Raw genomic sequence first — 22,174 nt, forward strand, 5'->3', positions numbered from 1 at the left:
TTTAAACAGGATGAATGAGGCCTTAGCAAGGACTCGGTGTGTCTGTGTTAGTTCTCATAATTGTATTTGGGGTCTTGGAGTCTGCAGAAAGGGGGCTATTTTCCTCACAAGAGAGTTTCAGAAACATTGGGGAAAAAGCCGTGGTTTTTTAGTCTTTCAGTGGAAAAATACACGCACCCCACCCCAAAGCTCAAAAAAACCATTACTCTGCCCTTAGTAAACAGGAGAGAAAGGTTGCAGGGGCCTGCAGGGATTCTAGCAGGGGGAAACCGAAATATGTTTTTAAAACTTTGGCTGCTTACGCCAGTTGCAAGCGTTCTCTTTTTTCCCTGCCCCCCCAAAGCAAATACATAAAAGAGGAAGGGGCTTCCCACTCCCACTTGGGTCCAGCCCCAGCCCCCCCTTCTCCCCCCACCCTTCCTTCCTGGCCCCTTGGTGAGAAGTCTGGTCAGAAGGGATGAGTCAGGGGGGGGCAGCTGCGAGCCCCTCCCTGGCGAGTCTCCCCCCCCCACCCACTCGGGCAGCCGCTCCCTCCGCCCCTCCCCAGCCAAGCGGCGCTCCCTTCGCTCGCTCAGCGGTGGGTTGCGAGGGCTGGGCGGGGAAGCCAAGCGGGGTGGGGGCGCCCGTGGAAGAAATGGCTCTGGTGCCCCGGGTGGGGCCGCTCAGCTGATCCTGGGGGGCAGCCCTTCCTTTCAAAAGACCCCAAAGCCCCCCTCTGCCTCGCCCGCCCCCCCCTTTCAAAAGAAAAAAGAAGAGAGCAAAGAGGAAGGCGGAGGCAAGGTGAGCGCCACCCCGGGCAGCCAGAGCGCCCCTCGGCCCTTGTGGGGAGGGGGCTTCCCCGCTACCTCGGCTGCCTTCCCGGGGGGCTTCCCCGCCGGCTTTCCGGAGGCTCAGGGAGCGGAGGCCAGGGGGCTGGGCAAGTTGGCGGCTCCTTCTCGCCAAAGCGGCGGGCCGGGGGGGGGGGCTGGTGGTGGTGGGGCGCCTGGAGAAGACCTTCGCCCCCCGCCGCCCAATGATGCGGCCCTGCAGGTAAGGAGTTGGGGCGCCCAAGCAGGAAGGGAGCGAGTGCGCCATCGACCCTCCCCCTCTTTTCCTTCCTTCTTTCCTTCCTCCTCTCCCCTCTTTTCCTTCCTTCCTTCGCTTTTCGGGACCTGCCCCAGGCCCACCTTTCGACTTGGGGCGGGGGTGGCGCTGGAGGTGGAGCCCTCCCCAGCCCCCTCCCCAAGGCCGGCCTGAGCCCCTTTTCCAGCGGACCCGCGGGCAGGGGGCGGGGCCTGGGCCTCCTCCGGGCCTCCCCCACCGCAGTGACTAATTTTCACGTGGGGGGGCGGCGCTGCTCCGCCCCCCCTCTCCGCCCCCCCTCCTCCTTCTCCTTCCGCTTCCGAACCTTCCCCGGATCCGCCGCTTGCGAGGTAAAGGGCCGCCTGCGGGGGTCGCGCCGGGCAGCCCCCTCCCCTCCCCGCGGGCCCCTCCCGCCCTTGTTGGCCAGGGGGGAGGGGGCTCTTCCTCCCTCCTCCCCCTATTGCTGACCCCCCCTTTCTGCCCCCTTCCTTGGAAGCCCCCCTCCCCTTGGGCAGCGGAGGAAAGTTAAAAGAGGGAAAGTGATTTTGCGCTGCGGGGGGGGGCAGCCGGTCACTTTCCCTTTTGGAAGGCGGGGGGGGGGGAAGAGGGCGAGGGGCTGCGCCTCTTTCCCTCCCCCTCCCCCTCCGGCTCCCGGGGGATCCCGGGGGGGCTCTCATTCCTCCTGTCCCCCTTGCACCGGAGCCGCTGGGGGGGGGCAGGGGGGGTCGCGTCGCTGGGCCCAAAGGAAGGAAGTTGGCCGGGAGTTCGTGGCAGCCTTTTTTTTCCGCCTTCGGGCCCGGCTCCTTTCGCCTCGCAGGTCGGGGAAGGGGCTGGATCGAGGCGGGGGCCAGGCCAGGCTTTTGGCCGGGGAGGGGGCGATTAAGTGCGGAGAGGGGCGATAAGCAAAGGGGTTGCCAGCCAAGGCTTTGCAGCCGCTGCTTTGCTCAGGGAAAGAGGGAAAAGGCTCCGACTCTTATCTATCCATCTATCTATCTATCTATCTATCTATCTATCTATCTATCTATCTATCATCTTTCTTTTTTATCTCCTTCCTTCCTCTTTCTCTCTCTCTTTATCTGTCATCTTTCTTTTTCTTTCTCTCCTTCCTTCCTTCCCCTCTCTCTCTCTTTCTCCTCTCTGTCTTTCTTCTTCTTCTTCTTCTTCTTCTTCTTCTTCTTCTTCTTCTTCTTCTTCTTCTTCTTCTTCTTCTTCTTCTTCTTCTCTCTCTCTCTCTCTCTCTCTCTCTCTCTCTCATTTGTTTATCCACTCGCCCTCCAGCCTGGCACTCCCTCCCCCCATCCTCTTTTGCCCATTTCAGTTCTCCTGCCCACAATGGCTGGTTGTTACCTCCGGCCTGTTGCTGCTCCCCCCCCCCCAGGAGAACTCTGAGCTCTCCTGCACAGGGGCCACTCAATCCCCCCCCCTGCCTCTGGCCTCAAATGCACTGGGGGGGGAGAAGAGGAGAGAAATGGAGTCCGTCCTCCCCGCCTCCTCAGTTAGAAAAACCACCTTTTCCGCACTCCCCTTCCTGTGTGATCCTCCCCCCCCCCCAAACACGGCTGGCTCTCGCAGATCCAGGAAGTGCCCTGCTGCTTCCCCTTGAGGCCTGCAGGCACCCACTCGGTTTTTTTCGGCAAAAGGCCCGGGGTTTGGCAAAGGCCGCAGGTAGATGGGGAAGTCCTTATTTTGCTGGTAATTCTCTGGCCGTCCCTCCCTTCCTTTCCCCCCTTGCGAGAAAGGCAGGCGGTGAGTGCCCTTGGAAGCCCACCCCTCTGGCCCGCTGAGGGTGGGAAAACAAACAGCCAGCCAGTTGGCGGAAGGAGAGGCCGGAAGAAGGGCAGGGCTCCCATCCTTCACCAGGGTCTTAAGTCGAAGCAAGCGTGGCAAAAGCATTGCATGGGCAGGAACAACCCCCCCTGCCCCACCCCCCGGATTTGCAAACACCACCACCCCACCCCACCTGCCTTCAAAGCAGCTTTTGCAGGAAGAAGCTCAGCCTGCGATCCGGGACTGAGTGAGTTGTGTAAACTTTGACCCCCCCCCCCCCCCCAGAAAAAAGTCCTGGGAAACTGGTTCATGGCTGTGGAATTTTGTGGAGGTTGGAAGGAGGGAAGGGCCTTTGCGTTGGAGAGAGAAACTTTCCAAAGTGGGGGGGAGGGCGGGGAGGGGGAGAGAGAGAGAGAAAGGCTGTGACATCTTCTAATCCTGCATCCAGGAAAAAAAAACCCTCTCTTTAAGCGACACCAAACTGAAAGGGTGCGATTTAACCACGAGAAACTCAGCCCGTCCTTTGCGGTGCTTTGGCCTGGGATTTGGCAAATCGCAGGGTAATCTCTTTTTGTGGGAATCTGGGCAGCCCCCCCCCCCCAACCAATTCCAGCCATAAAACAGGCCTGGGAGGCCTTGCTTGCTCTGCTCTTTGAGCCATTGGTTTTCCAAGCTAGGCTGCCTCTGAAGGTGGAGGCTCCATTGAATTTATGGCCATTAAGTTCCCTTTAGCAAATGTCCTGGGGCGAAGGCTGCCTCGCCTCTTGCATACCAATTTTCTAAAACTTCTCTTGGTGACCCGTAACACGATGTACCTTCCAGGCCTGTCTTCGCTCTGGGTGGCTTTTCTTGCCATTTTGCCCCCCCCTTTTTTTTTGATAACCGTCAATCGACAGCCGTCTCTCTCTCTCTCTGTCTTTTCCTGCTATTAATTGCTCTCTCGGTTCGATTTTAAATTCATCCTGATGGTTTTCCAATAATTCCTGATGCATCCAACCCATTCATCCTTCACCCGCTGTTTCCCTTCTACGATGTGCTTCTCGGGCCAGGAGCCATGAAGGTATTTCTGGGCACAACCTGAGCTTATTCCTGGTCCTCAATTTTATATATATACAAATACATATATATATGTAACACAAATACATATATATATGTAACACAAATACACACACACACACACACACATATATACACACACATACATACATATATATATATACATATACATACATACATACATACATACATACATACATACATATATATATATGTATGTATTTGTGTTACAACCCCTGGTATGCCCAAATGCCCACGTTCGAATCCCAGTAACATGGTGGCATCTTAGTTTTAATTTCATGCCACCTTAATTTTAATTTCATTGGACCATAAACATCCATGCCACCGAAACAGACCTTCAAGGTTTTTTTTTGTTTTTTTTTACCGGTGGCAATTCTAGGAATCAAACCCCTGGATTTAACTTTGGTTTGACTTTTCCTTCATGACCTTATTTTTTCGTGATTAAAACCTGCACCGTTTTTAGAGGGGGGGGGGTGCATGGGTTGAGACCTTTGCACCCTCCAACATGCTGGAGACAGTACAAATGTACCCAGGCCTTTATCTCAGACCCTTTAGCGTCCTGTTCCCAAATACCTAAAAATAGTTGGAACAGGGCAGAGTGGAGTGCTCTTATCGCGATGCCCTGGTTGCGAACCACGAATGCAAAAATTCAAAGGTAGCTCCTTGCATGTTGCTGAACTGTATAACTTTGTAGACAATCCCGGCTTAACTTTGTAGAACTGTATCCGTTGCCGCTGATACATTTCCACAGAAGAATTAAACTTGGAAATAACTTCAGCGTCACTTTCAATGTACACAAATCGACATACATGAAAAGGAAATTTCATTTATCATTTAATTTCATCTATCCATCCATCCATCCATCATCTATCTATCTTCTATCTATCATCCATCCATCCATCCATCCATCCATCCATCTGTCATCTATCTATCTTCTATCTATCTATCATCCATTCATCTATCTATCCATCTAGCTATCTTTGTTGTTGTTGTTAGTTGAGAAGTTGTGTCTAACCCATCGTGACCCCATAGACAAAGTTCCTCCTGGCCTTCCTGTCCTCTACCGTCCTCTGGAGCCCATTTAAGCTCACGCCGACTGCTTCGGTGACTCCATCCAGCCCCCTCCTTCTCTGCCGTCCCCTTCTTCTTCTTTTGCCCTCCAGCGTGAGGCTCTTCTCCAGTGAGTCCTTCTTCCTTCTCATCAGGCGGCCAAAGGATTTGGCCAACAGATAGTTAGGAGTGGAGAAAAAACCAAATGCCACCAGCCTGCCTTCCATGGGGGACCTGTCCAGTTCAGGAATCCAGAAAGGAGGCTGAGAAAATATCGACAGACCCCCCTCGCGTCCTGGACATAAACTTTTTCAACTTCTTCCCTCAAGATGACGCTGTAGGGCAGGGGGTCTCCAACCTTGGCAACTTTAAGACTTATGGACTTCGGCTCCAAGAATTCAACTTTGTTGGCTGGGAGTTGAAGTCCGCAAGTCTTCAAGTTGCCAAGGTTGGTGACCCTTGCTCTGTAGGGCATTGCACGCCAAAATAAGCAGACACGAAAACAGTTTTTCCCCTATGCCATCCGTCTGCTAAACAACTAATTCCCACAACACCGTTTATGCCCTGGGATGTCAAACCGCCTGGCGGAGGTGTTTTATCCTTCTAACCTTCCCTCTTACCTTTTTCCTTAGCTTCTTATGGCGGAAACTGTTGTTGTTTGTATCTCATGGCTTTCGTTGATTGTCTTTACTTAGTGTCTTTCGTGAGGTTTGTCTCTTACGATTTGCCATTTGTGTTTTATGATTATGATTGTGGTTTATATCCCTTGTTGCTTGTGTGTACGGTGTACAGTGTGTAAGCTGAGAGCTGATAAATTCCTCGTGTGTCCAATCGCATTGGCCGAAAAATAATTCTGAGACCGGACAGCCATTTGACCGGGATGGTATATCAGGTCTCCTGCCTTGAGCAGGGAGTTGGACTAGATGACCTCCGGGGTCCCTTTCCAGCCCTGGGATTCTACGTTGAGACGGTTTCTCCTCCCTGAGCCGAGGGAGGTTTGTGTGTGTGGATGCGACAACTGGATCCTTGTAAAATAATCTGGGGGTCTTGTGAGTTCTCGGTGTTTTGCAAACGGCCGATTCTCTCTGGGAAAAAGGCTTTTTACGAGGAGGAGGATGCAAAACAGCGAGTGGGATTGTCTTTGCATTCCTTGTAAAGCCTGGCTGTTTACAACTGGCCTTGCTCCGACCAGGTGTCAGCTGAAGGGCTTGGATTACAATTCCCACGTTTCTCTACCTTCGCCTGGTTTGGAAGAGGCCAACTCACTCGGCCACACTGCAGCCAGGCTGCCAAAGTGGGCCATTGATCACCCAGGGTGAGCCACGTGGGGTTGCGTCAATCTTGTGCCAATGGGGAAACCTGCGATCAACAGGTTAAACCTGTTGTCTGAATTGGCTCCGTTAAACTGTGTCATCCCTGGGTCTTAACTCATGGCGATTTTTCGGAAACTGGCTCTAACTGGCTCTCCTCCTCTTCAGATCTTCCTTTTTCATGTGGCAGGGAGTTCCGTAGCTCACAGCTGCACTATGTGGGATTCTCGGGGAGGGGGCTCCGTTCTGAATCCCCCGTCCTTCCGGCTCACTGGATGGGGTCAAGCTTGGACCAAAGGGAAACAAAATGATCTCTTGGTTATCGGTGACCCATCGCAATCTTCTTCTCCTTCCTTCCTTCCTTCTCTGGAATAAGGTGGGGCTTCTCTCAGGCTGGAGAAAAGAATTTGGTTTTTGGGGGGGGTCTTGTTGTTGTTTTAAAAGCACCCGGGATAGAAGAAATCATGGAAGGAAGCTCATGAAAGAAATCTCAGGTAGTGAGGATTTAATAGCTGCCAGCTGATGTAAGGTTGTAAACTGTAAACTGTAAGCTGATACTATGAGGATCATTCAGCAATATATGTATCACCTATTTAAGACTCTGGTGGGGTCCATACAAGTCATTTACCCTTCTTAAGAGGTGTCTATATAGAGGTGGCCATTAGAGGGAGTCTCTCTCCCTCCCTCCCTCTCTCTCTTTCTCTCATCGTGTATATCATTTCTCTCCTTGTGTCCATAGCTGAGTGGTAAGGGATTTATCTACCGTGTGTATGTCTGTATATATTTGTGTATAAACCACTATTAATTGTCTAAAGGCTCTGTGTGCTATGTTTTGCTCCTGGGTTTATCTCATAATAATAGTCGCACTGCCAAAAATTTTCACAAGAACGATTCTACCTGGAATGGAGTAGAAATTGTCTGATAGTGAGGACAATTAGTGGAACAGGGTCCCTCCTTCTCTTCCTCCTCCTCCTTTCTCCTCCTCCTCCTCCTCCCTTCTGGGTTTGGCATGTTTGTCTACCTATCGGGTCTTTTCCAAGGTCTTGGAATAGGCAGATGCGAAGTTTATAACACTTACTCATCTCACTTTGCAACTGTTGTACTTAATTCCAGGCAGCTGACATAATTAATCCTCCTCCTCCTCCTCTTTTCCCCACAACAACCATCTTGTGAGGTGGGTTGGGCCCCGAGAGTGTGAACGGGCCCAAAGTCACCCAGCCGGCTTCGGTGCCTAAGGCCTTCTCCCTGGGTTTCTAACCCAGCACTTTAAGCACGGGGCCAAAGCATCTCCCTGCGTTTTCGTCTGCAAGGAAAAAGAGATCTTGGCCAGAGAAAGAGGCAACCTCGCCATCCAAGGACCTGGAGGGGGGGGAGGGAAGGGACTCCAGAGCTGAGATGCCAAGGATCCCTTCCTTTCCTGGCCGTTGAACCTCTCCCAACTCTATGGAAACGTTGCCGGTTGATGGGCCGACCAGGCGCTCCCAGTGATTGCTCAAGCCACCGAGGGGGTGACTGGCGGTGGGAAGCCTCTCCCCTCCTCTGCCTTGAGTGCAATTTTATCAGGCAGCTGATTGTTGTGGTGCTGGGAGAGAGTTGGACTCCTGGGGTGGAGCATCAACCAGGCTGGCTTGGGAGTAGGGTGAGGATCCTAACGCTTACAGCTGCCGGGTGCTGGGACAGTCGGCATTAAGTTTGGCGCCGAGGCTGCCCTGCGTGCTGAGCTTCCCGGCGCTTCCCAGCTGGATTGAGGCGTGGAGCAAAACTCAGATCCAGGTGAGAGAAAGAGAGAGAGAGAAAAAAGGGGAGATTTAGTTTCCTTCCCAGTTTGCATTTAGCCCCATTTTAACTAGGCTGCAAGGAGGGGGCCCAGCATGGAGCTCTGCCCTCAACTCCCCCTAGAGAAGTCGCGGTTTTTACTCCACCATAGTTGCCTCGCCACTGAATCTCTTCCACGCGGGACTCAAATACTTGATTTTGCTCAAGGGAACCAGAAAAACCTGACCTGCAATTTGCCAAGGATTAGGAAGGATGATGATAGTTTGGGAATCTGGTGGGAAAGGATGTCTGCTTCCTCTAGGGGGCGCTGTGCTGCACTTTGCTTTGAGCTAAGAGAAGAAACTTTATTAAAAAGAAAAGTTTTAGTCCCAAAAACTTTGCTTGGAACATGGGTCCTTCCCGGTCTTGCTTTTTGTGGTTTTAAAGGACAGCTTTTGTCATCTTCACACACCTGAGAGAAGGCGGGTGGAAAAGGGGGGCTTTCATCCTTTTCCAGGAAGGGGGGGGAGAGAATGGGCCACCGACATGACGATGATGAGACCTGTTCCTTGTTTGTTCTTTTTGAGCTGCTTCAAAGCCTGGAAGGGCTCTTGTGCTTTGGGTTGGGTCGCTGAAGTGGGGCAAACACCCCTCGCCTGCCCCAGAGTTTGGGAAGAAGAGCCGGGCGGATTTTTTTCTTTAACCTTCCTCCAGAAATCTCTTTTCTAGGAAAATTCCTTTTTCTTTTCCAGCCCCCGGGATAGTGGAAGACTGGGATTGTTGCATTGTAAGTTTGTTTCCAGCACACGCTGCTTAACAACCAGGCATTGTTTGCCCCCCCAGGGCGCTTTAAAGATTTTGCAAAGGATAGAAACGCTCCGTGAATTTTTATATCCGCCGCCTTTCTTTTTATTTGCAAACTCCTTTGTTTCTTGGTGATGGTCTCCAGAGCCGGGATTTGTGAAGTGGGGCCAAACGTGGTTTGTGTGTGTCCAAGAAGCAGCTGGCAAGTTTTTCCAGTAGCAGGAAGTCCCAAAGGCACGGAGCCATGCCTAATTGGCTAAGCTAAGGCTTCAGATCAAGACCATTTTGAGTTGGGTAAAGAAAACTATTTTCCCATCCTCACGATGGTTAATTTTGGGGGTGTTGACAGCTGGGGGATAAAAATCAACCTTGGAGGGCCAGGCAATGGTGATCTTGCGGACCAGGGTTAAAGCTGCAAATTGAGAGCTGTCAAAATTGAAGGTTGGTCAATTTGAATAGCAATAGCCAATTTGTTTTTAATGAACAATTAAAAAGAGTCTGACCGTGTTGGGCGGTTGTTTTTCCTCCCCCATCTTTGGGTGCCTGAGGTCCTTTCCTTATCCGTCCTCACAAGGACTAGGAACTTGTCTCTCATGCCAAAACACTGACGGGCCTCGCTTTAAACCTCGGTTTGATGGTTCTCGTTTTTTTTTAAATGGAACATTTCTGTAAGCTGTGAGTCACTCTGGAGTCAGCCAGCATAAAATGGAAAAAAAAAAAACCTCCAACGTATAAAGAAATAAGGTTGAAAAGCCAACTTCACTTTGTTTTCTTAGGGGTTCGTAAACCCCACGATTCACGCTTAAGAAGACGAGTTCCTTTAAGATGTTTGTGTTGGTTGTGTGTGTGTGTGTTTGAGACCAAATGCCTCGCTCCCATTGGCCGTGGCCAGTGGCATTGCAACAATAGCCAATGAATCGAAGGATTGTGTTGTGGGCACAATCACACTTTGTACGGATTGTGTTATTCATGCAGGCCACGCTGCTGTGGGTGAACGGAGGTTGTGGTGATGTTTGATGTGCCCAAATCCTGCAATTTAGGTCTAGGTCCCCATCAATTTTGCCTTTCTTTCCTTCTATCCTCTGAGCTCCAAATTGGGTGGATAATCTTATTTTGTTTTCCCCGACTTTCAAATGACTTGAAAGGGTCCTTCCTTTGACAGTAAGGAATAGGTGGGACTTTGCATCTAAGGTGCCCCAAATTAGGTTTTTAATCTATTTATTCAGATGTGAGATTGCCGTGCAAAATTTGCAATGGGCAAAGACCTTGTAGGGAAGGAGGCGAAAACTGCGTTCTGCCTTCTGCTCCGGGGAGGGGTGGCGGTGGAGGATGAGCCAGGTGGTAGGGCTTCTCCGCCCGTATCCGCCCACACCCCCTGCTGGAGCAGAGTGCAGCTCCCAAACCTTTGCCCCCCATGTGGAAGGAGGGTTGGGTTGAACAATCCCGTCTGCATGGAGCTGCCAGGAAAAAAGGACTGCTAACTCTTTCCCTCTGGAGCCATTGTGCGGGGAAAAAGCAGCTGGATCTAACCCCAGCCGCGTGGGACGGATTCTGCATCGCCTGGTGGTCTCCTTTCCGGGGCAAAGTAGGCTCGGGGGGGTCTCCTGCCAGGAAGCAATGCCTAGGTAGCTGGATTTGGCTGCTGCTGGTTGAAGGGACCCACCCCTGGCTCACTCCAGTATCTTTAGTGGTCTCCTGTTCGGGCATCCATCCATCCCTCGATCGGTTTTTAAAATTTATGTTTGCAGTTTTTGAATTGGGGGTGTTAAAGAGCCGGATGGGAAGGATTCATGAAATTAAGCGGGTGGTTTTGGAAGACCTGAAAGGGGGAAATGGTGGGAGGTTTGCGGAGGGTTAAGTTTGGATTCCCTTTGTCTTAGAGTGACAGGAGAGGAACTTGGTGTTTATTTCTTTCTGGCTTTGATACAATTTGAAAAGTGTGCTCAACTATGGGACACTTGTTAACATGTGAGGAGAGGCAACATGTAGCTGGTTTACTCATCAGTCCCCCAGGAGAAACGTAGTATCCGGAACAGGGGAGGGGGGGAAGGGAGGCCCAGGCCTGGATCCCACTCTTTTTAGAAGCGAATCTGAATTTTAAAATGAAAGGTAAAATATATCGGATGGGAAAAAGAATGGGAGGCCGTCTTCAACCGGGTGTGAATCGAGGGAGGCAGCTGGGGGTGGTCCAGGCTGTAATTCTGAAATGGGTGCGGGGGTTTGGGATATCTTGGGGTCTCCCATCTGGGGATTGGCTGTGGGGATTGAAAAGCTTCCTTCCCTCCTTCTTCCCTGCCTGCATGTCCTTCCTTCCTTTCTTCCATTCCTTCTTCCCTCCCTGCCTGCCTCCTTTCCTCCATTTCCTCCTTCCCTCCTTTCTTTAATTCCCTCCCTCCCTTCCCTCCTTCCTTCCTTTCCTCCTTCCATTCCTTCTTCCCTGCCTGCCTGCCTGCCTACCTCCTTCCCTCCATTTCCTCCTTCCCTCCTTCCTTTAATTCCCTCCCTTCCTTCCTTTCTTCCATTCCTTCTTCCCTCCCTCCCTTTTCTACACCTTTTTTATTCCCTCCCTTCCTTTCTGCTCCTTCCCTTTCTCTCCCTTCCTCTCCCTCCCTCCCTTTCTCTGCTTTCTCTCCCTTCTCTCTCTTCCTCCCTCCCTCACTTCTCTCATGGCGTCTCTCCCTTCTGCAGGATGTTTCAAACATTGTACAACTATTTCTGGTGGGACCGGCTTTGGTTGCCAGCCAACCTGACCTGGGATGACTTCCAGGGCCAAGATGACCAAGCCTTCAGCAAAGGTGCTCACCTCTTCTACACCATTCCCCTGGGCTTCCTCTTCCTCGTCATCAGGCACGTCTTCGAAATGTGAGTATCTCTGGAGCACAGAGGAGAAAAACGGCAGATTTTCCTTCTTTCCTTCCTTCCTTCCTTCCTTCCTTCCTACCTTCTTTCCTTCCTTCCTTCCTACCTACAATAAACAGAAGTGTGGGAAGGTAAGACTTGCTCTGGTGAAAGAAAGAAAGCCCAAAAGGCAGAAAAAAAGAAAGAAAACAGAAAGAAAGGAGAGAGAGAGAGAAAAGAAAGAAAAATAATGAGACAGAAAGAGAAAGAAAAAAGAAAGAAAAAGAGAGAGAGAGAGAGAATGAATAATAATTCTGGGACATGCTGGGGAATTCTGGGAGTTGAAGTCCAGGCATTTTAAAGTTGTTAAAGTTGAGAAACACTGAAACTTACTATTACATAACCAACATCATATTGCATTATTAAATATTTATATCAATTCATCTTATCATCAACTCCCAAAAACCAATTATTGTCTCTTCTGCTCTCCGTACACCATATTTGTACCTTATCCATCACTTTCTTCTCCCTCTCTCGTCCCCCCTCCCTACCTCCTTTCTTCCCTCTGTCATCCTTCCCTTCTCTCCTTCCCCTTCCTCTCTCCTTCCCCTCTCTCCCCTTTGCCCTCTCTCCTATCCCTCTCTTCTTCCCTTACCTCTCTCCTCTACTTCCCACTCTTCATCTCATCTACTTGGTGTATTTCAGCTTCTGAGCAAGCTCCATTTTATGTTGTTGGTATTTATAATTCCTTTTCAATATACATATTTACAATGCAATGCAATAGCAGAGTTGGAAGGGACCTTGGAGGTCTTCTAGTCCAACCACCTGCCCTGTTTCAATATAGGGCCTAGGGAGGGTTGCAAAGCAGAAAAGAAATTTATCAGTGACTCTTTTAAAACTTCTTAGAAAAAGCAACTTTTTGTCACTCCCTCCTCATGGACCTAGGCCATTTCTCCTAAATTTCGTTTCACCTTGCTTTTCTACAGATCCCATCCCTAAACCCCATGTCCCCTGGCAGGGGGCATTGTCAGTTTGCAGAAGGACTGATCCAATTTTCTGGAAAGATAACATTCCACAATGTTAGGGATTGGCTAACTTGAATAAATAAAAATCCAAGCCTTCGCATAACCTCCAGATCGCTCTCTCTCCTTCTCTGTCTCTCTCTCCTCTTTCCTTCTCTCTTTCTCTCTTTCTCTGTCTCTCTGTCTCTTTCTCTCTTTCTGTTTCTCTTTCTCTCTCTCTGTCTCTTTCTCTCTCTGTGAATCTCTCTGTATCTCTCTCTCTCTCTTTCTCTATCTCTCTCCCTCTTTGTCTCTCTCTGTCTCTCTTTTTCTGTCTCGTCTCTCTCTCTCTCTCTCCCTCTTTCCCTCCCCCCCTTCTTCCACCTTACAGATTTCTTATTGTGAGGAAAATAGGAGGAGGGACCCAAATCTCTTGGTTGCGGCTTAAACATAAATATTGAATCAGGATTAAATCAGCGGAAGAATTAGACAGCCCAGAAGAGACTCAGCCGGGGGAGAGTTCGGTTGGAATTTAAGAAGCCTAAAGGGGCAGGATTTGTGTATTTTAATTATTTATTTCAGGGAGGGGAAAGCCAAGCCCTTGGGGGTTGCAGAGGGGGAAGGTGACACCACCACATTCCTGGGCCCAAACAGGCAGCTTTTTTTGCAAAGGGTCTTTTGCAAGAAATAATCCGGGGCATTTAGACTCAAAAAGCGGGACCTGCCCCCACCCCTCCCCAGAGGTTGAGGCACCAGCCCTGTGCCAGGCGGTGGGAGACCTGGGGCTGCTCTGCCCTGTGCGGGGGGGGGGGGTTTATTAAAAGTGGGCAGTTGCCACTCTGCTCAGACTCAAGAGCTCAGGGGGGCTGGCGAGAAGCGAGGAAGTTTGGCATTGGGGCAGACCAGCTGCGGCTCCATAAGGGCGGCTTTGTGCCCTGCCTGGTCGAGGGATACAGGAATTTGGGCAATGCCAGCCAGGACGAGGAAGGGAGGGGCATGGCAGGCTCTGGGAGGGGGCAGCCAGTGGCTTTGGTATCCTCCCTGAATCTCCCTCTGAGGACAAGGAACAAGCTTTTGGGCAAAGTGATCAGTGGGAGTAGACGGGCAAGGCTGGGATCGTCTTTAGACTTCCTTCCTTCCTTCCTTCCTTCCTTCCTTCCTTCCTTCCTTCCTTCCTTCCCTATCTGCCTTCCTTTCTTCTTGCCTTCTATCTTCCCTCTCTCCCTCTCCATTTTCCTTTCTTGCTTTTCCATTTCTCTTCCCTTCCTCCTCCTTTTATATTCCTTCCCTTCCTTTTCTCCTCCTTTTATCTCCTTTCCCTTCCCTTCCCTTCTTCATCCATTTACTCCCTTCCCTTCCTCCTCCTTTTATCTCCCTTCCCTTCTTCATCCATTTACTTCCGTCCCTTCTTCATCCATTTATTTCCTTCCCTTCTTCCATTCCCTTCCATTTTTTGTTCACCCTTTTTTTCCTTTTCTCCTTCAGCTACGTCGCCACTCCACTGGCCGGGCTTTTAAACGTCAAAGAAAAAACTCGATTAAAAGCCACCCTCAACCCAGTGCTCGAGAAATTTTATTCCACTTCCTGCAAAGCCCCCAAACAGGTAACATTGGCCAAGGTGTCCCCCCCTCCCAAATTCGACCCGACAGCTGCAGAAACGGAGCCGAAATGGGGGGCAGGGGGGAGGAGGAGAAAAGCAGCTTCCGGGGTGTGAATTGGCCTCCATAACCTCCCACCCAACCGAGTTTCTAAGTCTTGTTTCTCCTCGCAGGGGGCTATCGAGGCGCTGTCCAAAAAAAGTGGGTACTCCCCCCGGCAGGTGGAACGATGGTTCAGGCGGAGGCGAAATCAGGATAGGCCCAGTTTGCTCAAGAAATTCCGGGAAGCCAGGTAGACCCTTTGCCCCCGAATGCCCGGCCCCTTCCCCAGGAAGGAATCCTCCGGCTGGGGTCTGCCGCTGCAACCTCAAATCAATCAAATCAAATCAAATTTTATTTGTTAGCCGCACCCTCTCCAGAAGGACTCGGGGCGGCGTACAATAAAAACACATAAAATATACAAATATAAACCTGTGGGCCAAACCCTCCCAGCATTCCCTATGAGGTAGTTCTCAGCTTACGACCGGGCCTGGCAATTATGCTCATAAGTCACGACGGTTGCAAAGCAGGTCAAGGTGCGTGGTGAGCTGATTTTATGACTTTTTGAGTGGCAGATGCTAAGTCAACCCCATGGCCGTTAAGCGAATTGATTGTTTGCGCTGGCTGGATTTTGCCAGAAACCAGAATTAAATGTCATTTGGGGGAGGGGGGCAGAAATGTGATCCATCCGAGGTGACAAAAGGCCCAGTTGCTGAGCTCCCCCCTCCCCCAAATACGTTCTCATGATGGGAGGGGAGGGGAAGCCATCGGAACTTTGGAATTGGGTACCTAAATACGTTTTGGAAGATCCTGTCGTCATTTGGAACGGTCGTAAACTGAGGAGTACCTGTGTTGTATTGTCTGATTGGCGTATCTTTTAAGACACTGTGTTTAACAGTTCTGATAAAATAAATTTGACCGCCACTAAATGGAAACTGGGCTGTTGATTCGGTTTAGAACAGGTTAAAAAACAAACAAACCCTGGAAGACCCCCCTCCCCAATAGGTGTGTGATGCAGACTGGGGGCCCCTAAAGTCCGGAGACAGGCACTCTGCACATGCCCTGGGGCAGTCTTTTAAAAAAATCTGCTCAGAGAAAAAAAACCCACCATCATCAAACCAACCACCCCACTTTTTCCTTCCTTTTATCAGTTGGAGATTCACCTTTTACCTTGTTGCTTTCATTGCCGGCATGGCAGTTATAGTCGATGTGAGTATATCGCACCTTCTTCTTGTCGGAAAGATTTAAACCTCTTTCTTTAATTTATTTCTCGCGGTAATTTCCTGGTTCCTTCCGTCTCATGGGTTTTCTCTCTCTTGTGTGTGTGTGTTTGTGGCTCTGTTGCAGAAACCTTGGTTTTATGACCTCAGAGAAGTGTGGGACGGCTACCCCGTACAGGTAAGGAGGGTTTGGGGCGAGAATTTCTTCCAAAAACATCGCGTGGATTTTTAAAAATAAATGCACAAACCCCGATGGGCGACATCGACATTGCAAAGAAGCCAAAAGCTAAATTCTTCTTCTGGTATTTGGTGCCTTGTCAAATCTAGAGAATTTGGCAGCCAAAAACTGTGCCTGGCTTTTCCTCCAGAATATTATGATGCCCATATTATTCTGGGCTATTTTTTTCTCCCTTGTCTTTATTCATTATAAAGAAGAGCAAAACTGATTTATTTCTGGCAGAAGCAAGAGGGATCGTCCTCAGCCATTAAAATAAATACAGGTAGTTCTTTTTTTTAAAAAAAGTATTTTTTTTTATCCAACAGTTTTCTTCATTTTATATTGCAGTTTTCATCTTCACAACAGTGTCACTATACATCCGATATGCATGCAGGTTTTATACACGCACACACAGCATGTAATATATACTAATATGTGTACAATGTGTAATTATTATTCTAAATATTTTTTACATTTTACAATGCATATTTTACATTTCATCACATTTTATCATACTATAATATGACATATTCTTCATCTATCCTTATATTTATACTTATTTCTATTTTCTAGCTCATTAATCATCTTTCCTTAATTTCTTAGCCTTTACTTCTGCTATCTAGCCAATTGCATCATGTATTCCAAATCAAATAATATTCGGTTTCTCCTCTTAACTTTTATTTCCATTGTCAACCTCTCCATCTCGGCACACACTTTCCTTACCACACTTTCCTCAGAGGGTATGTGCCCATTTTTCCAATTTTGCACATGAACAATTCTGGCAGCTGTCATTACATGTAGCATTAGATATTTGAGGTTTTTTTTTTTTTGGTTAAAACACTGGTGGTTCTTGACTTACAGCAGTTCATTGTGCGGCCGTCCAAAGTCGCAACGGCGCTGAAAAAAGTGACAGGACCATTTTTCACACTTAACGACCATTGCGGCTTCCCATAGCAATCAAAGTTCAGACGTTTGGCAACTGGCATGTACTTACGACTGTTGCAGTATCCCCGGGGTCACGGGATCCATTTTTGCGACCTTCTGACAAGCGAAGTCAATGGGGAAGCCAGGTTCACTTAACGGCCAACAACCGCAACGATTCACTTAACAACTCGGGCAAAAGAGGTCGTAAAGTGGGGCAAAGCTCAACTTAATAAATATTGCACTTAGCGACATCAATGTTGGGGTCTATTGTGGTCATATGTTGAGGACTTCCTGTATGCATGCAGTTCCCAGCTTGATTTTTTTTTTAAAGGCAGGGAGGGGGGGGGGCTTTGTAAATACACTTTCTGGCTGGGCTCACTGTTTTAATCAGGCTTTTCTCCCACAGACCTTGCTTCCTTCCCAGTACTGGTATTACCTCACTGAGCTGTCCTTTTACTTGTCGCTCTTGTTCAGCATCGCCTCCGACGTGAAACGGAAGGTGAGCTGGCCCGGGGTGGGGGTGGGGGATCTCGTGGGGTGGGAAAATGGATTTGAGGGGTCGAAAGAGCGAGATTTCCCTGCAGAAGGTTCATTCGTGGGGGGGAAACCATGCAGGTTGGGGTCCTGGGTTCGGGTTGTGCCCGGCTGATGCCTCCTGAGCAGAAGTGGCTTCGTAGAGCGGCTTCCTACAGGGAGGGACCTCCAACGTTCTTCTTCCCAGCCCTCTGGGTTGGGTTGGGGGTCTCCCCTCCGGCCTCCATCTCTGCCTTTCCTCCCGTTGCTGGACAGGATTTCAAGGAGCAGGTGATCCATCATGTCGCCACCATCATCCTGATCAGCTTCTCCTGGTTCACCAATTACATCCGGGCAGGGACCCTCATCATGGCTCTGCACGACGCCTCCGACTACCTGCTGGAGGTGAGAGGCTAAGCCAGGATATGTGAGGTCCCCCATCTTGGTTCCCTTGGCATCAAATCACCTCCTCCTTCTCCTCCTCTCCTCTCCTCTCTTCCCTTCCTCTTCAAATCTTTATTCCTTCTCTCAACTTTTTCTTCCTTCTTTCCTCCCTTTTCCCATATCTCCCCTCCCTCCTTCAATTCCTTCTTTCTTTAAATCTCCTTCATTCCTTCTCTCACCTTTTTCTCCCTTCCTCCTTTCTTTTCTCCCTCTTCTTCCCATCTCCTCCCTCAATTCCTTCCTTTCTTCCTCAAACCTCCTTCATTCCTTCTCCCATCTTTTTCTTCCTCCCTTTTCTTCCATCTCCTCCCTCGCTTCCTCAATTCCTTCCTTCCTTTTTCTTCAAATCTCCTTCATTCCTTCTCTCATCTTTTTCTTCCTTCCTCCCTTTTCTTCCATCTCCTCCCTCGCTCCCTCAATTCCTTCCTTCCTTCCTTCCTTCCTTCCTTTCTTCCTTCCTTCCTTCCTTCCTTTTTCTTCAAATCTCCTTCATTCCTTCTCTCATCTTTTTCTTCCTTCCTCCCTTTTCTTCCATCTCCTCCCTCACTCCCTCAATTCCTTCCTTCCTTCCTTCCTTCCTTCCTTCCTTTTTCTTCAAATCTCCTTCATTCCTTCTCTCATCTTTTTCTTCCTTCCTCCCTTTTCTTCCATCTCCTCCCTCGCTCCCTCAATTCCTTCCTTCCTTCCTTTTTCTTCAAATCTCCTTCATTCCTTCTCTCATCTTTTTCCTCTCTCCCTCCCTTCCCCTTCGGCCCCCTTCTATCTATTTGTTTAATATAGGCATAGAATTTCATTTGCAGCTGACTCTCTTTTGCATGAAAGAAATTGATGTGCCAATGTTCTCTTTTCTCCTGGTGCTTTTCAGTCTGCCAAGATGTTTAACTACGCCGGCTGGAAGAATACCTGCAACAACATTTTCATCGTCTTTGCAGTCGTCTTCATTATCACCCGCTTGATCATTCTTCCTTTCTGGTGAGGTTTTTCACGGGACCCTCGGAAACAAAACAAGAATGGCCTGGATTTATTAAAAAGAGAAAGGAAATCCGCAAGAGAAAGGCAAATGAGAACGAAAACGAGATGTAGACAATTGAATCTTTAGCCCAGATTTTCATTTTTGGCAAAATACGATCCATTTTGCAATTGAGTTTTTTTTTTCTGTAAATGTGTTCCTTCATTTTATCCTGTTTGGAAATATTTCACCTGTTAGGAGAGACTAGTCAATAAATAACACAGTGCCCCCTTTTTATTTTATTTTAATCCAAGCCTTATTAAAAAAAAAAACCCACTAAGCAATACACCATGGGCTACACCCAGTTTACAAATTGCATTCATCCACGAATAAGAAAACAGCAGTTTGGGGTTTTAAGCCACGTGTGACCCTCATCCTACTTTAAAATTTTTAATTCTCCCTTTGAAAGTGTGGGGTGGCCCTTATGAGACCCTTACCTTTGCGGAAATTGGGAGAATTTTCCTCTTTAAAGTCCTCTGTGCGTCCTCTTTGCCGAGATTAGAGAGGGAAGACGCTTTAAAAGATGAACCTTTTGAGATATTAATCCTTTCTCCGGTTCTCCTCCTAGGATTCTCCACTGCACCATGATCTATCCCTTAGAGATGTACCCTCCCTTTTTCGGCTATTACTTCTTCAACAGCATGATGGTTATCCTTCAGTGCCTCCATATATTTTGGGCCTACTTGATCATTCGCATGGCTCAGAAATTCATAACTGGAAAGGTAAGGGAGGCTGTTCTTAAATTCACTTCCCGCTCTGCAAAGATTGGAGAGGGGGAAGGAAGGAAGCCTGGTGCCAAAATGCGCACAAAGGGGTTTTATTTTGGTGCTGAAAAAAGGGGGATTGTACATGCCTTAAGAGCCATCGGAGTCTCGCTCTCGAAATAACGTCTGCTTTTGCCACCATGGGGACTAGAAACTTGAATTCTCGTCCTCGTCGAAGCAATCGGTTGGCCCCCATTGTATATTTCATTCTTAGAACAAGGTTTGTTGGTTAGCTTTCTCTTCTTTTGTAAAAGAGTACCGAGGTATAATTTTTAAAATAAAATTTAATGAAAAGAAGGACCAGGGGAGACATGATAGCAGTCTTCCAATATCTCAGGGGTTGCCACAAAGAAGAGGGAGTCAAGCTATTCTCCAAGGCACCTGAGGGTAGAACAAGAAGCAATGGGTGGAAACTAATCCGGACCAGCCTGTTCCGACTGGCCAGACCAGCCTGTTCCGACTGGCTGGTCTGGCATAATTCTTAACGTCTACCTCCTGGCATATATATTTCCTACTGGTTTTTTAGGGGACTTAATTTTATAAGACACTGGGGTTTTAAACTTTGTATATTTTAAATTATTTATTTAGCAATTACAGTTCTGTCTATTTTATCCTCCTCTTATTTATGTATTTATCCATTTAATAATTTTTAATTGTTATTATGTATGATGTTTTTGATATGGACTGTACACCGCCCCGAGTCCCTTTTGGGAGAGGGAGCGGTCTAGAAGTGCTAATTAAATTAAAAAATTAAATTAAATTAATCAAGGAGAGAAGCAACTTAGAACTGAGGAGAAACTTCCTGACAGTTAGAACAATTAATCAAAGGAACAGAAGTTGCCTCCAGAGGTTGTGAATGCTCCAACACTGGAAGTCTTTAAGAAGATGTTGGATAGTCATTTGTCTGAAGTGGTGTAGGGTTTCCTGCCTAAGCAGGGGGTTGGGCTAGAAGACCTCCAGGGTCCCTTCCAACTCTGCTATTCTATATTCTATAAATGTTATTTTTGGCCTCAGGAGAGGATGAATTTGGAGGCAGAAATATGTCATTTCCCAAGGAACGAACGCTGGTCTTTTTATCCATTTCCAACATCCATTTTAAAATGGCATTAACCCCCCCCCCATCCATAATTGTATAAAATGCCCCCCCCCCAATAATCGGATCGGATAAGCATGGAAAACCCAAGAGCCGTAATTACAAACGTCAGACAAACAATTCGGCAGAATCATGGTGTCCCTTAAGCCCTGGGCTGGTGTCAATCGGGCTGTTTTGCAGGTGGTTGAAACGCAGAAGAAGGGGCCACCACCAGAAAGGCCCCGCCGGTGTCTCACTCTCCGTCTTTCCCCGCAGACAGTGGAGGACGAGCGAAGTGATCGGGACGAAACGGATTACTCCGAGGAGGAAGAAAAGGCTGCTGCGGGCGCCATGCCCAGCGCGGGAACCAAGAACGGTCCTCTCACCAACGGGCACCCTGTTATGAACAATAATCACCGGAAAATAGAATAATTCCCCACGGGTTCTCCCGTGTTTTGCCTCCCTGCACTCTCGAGTGCCCGTCTTTCTCTCTCTCTCTCTCTCTCTCTCTCTCTCTCTCTCTCTCTCTCTCTCTCTCTCTCTCTCTCTCTCTCTGGCCCCCAGCTCATCCTGAGTCTGCAGTGAGGCCTCATCCGAGACTGGAGGGTGTTTTCGTTTAGTGGCCAAGCCAAAAATTGGAGGAAAGACGGCTTAAATTCGGGCACGGGGTCCCTCTGGTTACGATTATCCAGAATGGTTCGCCCCATTTCCCTCCCCCCCCCGTCACTTTTGGGGTGGAGGGCGCCGTGGTCCTACCGCCTGCTAATCTGGCTTGGAAGGAATTGTTCCCCCTCGGAAGGCGTCCCCCACGAGACCCCCCCCTCTTCCTCCCCCCACTTGCTCCCCCCTCCACCTTCACCAAACTGCCTTAAAATCCCATCGGGGAAACCAAGATGAACTCGGTCCTTCCCTCTCATTGTTCCCCGTTTCCCCTCCCTCCCTCCTGAACCCCCAAATAAAAACTGATCACGAAAGAAAGGCAGGAAGGGGGGGGGAAAAATCTCCCCATCGTGGTGATGCCTGCCGCGGCCAGACTTGCACCCGTCAGAATGTGCCCAAAGTGGAAAGTTCATCTTAAGTTGCCAGTCCTCATGGAGGTTTCCTCTCTGTGCCAAAGGGCCGGCGGGTCAGAAAAATGGGGATTTCTTCGCCTCGGCTGGAGCGAAGCGACCGTCGGCTGAGAATCTGCGCCCGTCTAGTTTTTCACGAGGAGCCTGGATATTTTTTGGGAAGGGTGGGTGAAAAAATGGATTTTCGGCTCTTTTCCCCCCCTGCCTTGCGCACCTTTGTCCTTTTTTTGGGGGGGGGGATGATTTTTCTGTCCCGTGGATGCTGCAAAGTTTGGGGAGGTGGGTTTGGTGTTTCGAGCCGAAGTAGAAATTCATGTTTGGGTCACACATTTGGGGTGAGAAGGGGAGACAAATTCACTCCGGCCTTAATTTTCCTTCTCTGCCAATGTCCACTTTATATCGTACAAGCCATGTTTTCCCCCTCTTAGGGGGTGGGTGGGTGGATGGGTGAGAATATCTAGCTTTGTTAGCTGCACCAAACTTAAAGCGGGGTTCAGGCGAGGGAGTCCCTGTCCCCGAGATCACTCTTGCACATGGTTTTTGTAGTTGCCAAGAGCAGAAGTGCTGGAAAAGCCACTGCCTTAAAAAATGCAGGGGGTGGGGGGTGGGGAGGGGTCTGAAAAGCTGGATAGAAAGGTGG

General features: G+C 49.1%; 1 protein-coding gene across 4 annotated transcripts; it reads left to right on the top strand.

Moving 5' to 3' along the window:
* The first annotated feature begins 1,298 nt into the window (after positions 1–1,298).
* On the top strand, positions 1,299–20,907 carry CERS2 (ceramide synthase 2). 4 transcript variants are annotated; one of them, XM_081968048.1, is made up of 11 exons: positions 1,299–1,412; positions 11,514–11,687; positions 14,150–14,267; positions 14,436–14,554; positions 15,453–15,510; positions 15,649–15,699; positions 17,069–17,161; positions 17,452–17,580; positions 18,485–18,591; positions 19,197–19,350; positions 20,741–20,907. In XM_081968048.1, the coding sequence occupies exons 2-11, from the start codon at positions 11,515–11,517 to the stop codon at positions 20,894–20,896; spliced, it is 1,158 nt and encodes a 385-aa protein (XP_081824174.1). In that variant the 5' UTR covers positions 1,299–1,412; position 11,514; the 3' UTR covers positions 20,897–20,907. The 4 variants fall into 4 exon arrangements, with proteins under 4 accessions (XP_081824174.1, XP_081824176.1, XP_081824177.1 ...); XM_081968050.1 differs by lacking the exon at positions 1,299–1,412 and adding an exon at positions 2,601–2,727; XM_081968051.1 differs by lacking the exon at positions 1,299–1,412 and adding an exon at positions 2,852–3,076.
* Positions 20,908–22,174: the final 1,267 nt, after the last annotated feature.

This window comes from Natrix helvetica (genome assembly GCF_964273705.1).
Source record: "Natrix helvetica genome assembly, chromosome: 16".
NCBI lineage: Eukaryota > Metazoa > Chordata > Lepidosauria > Squamata > Natricidae > Natrix > Natrix helvetica.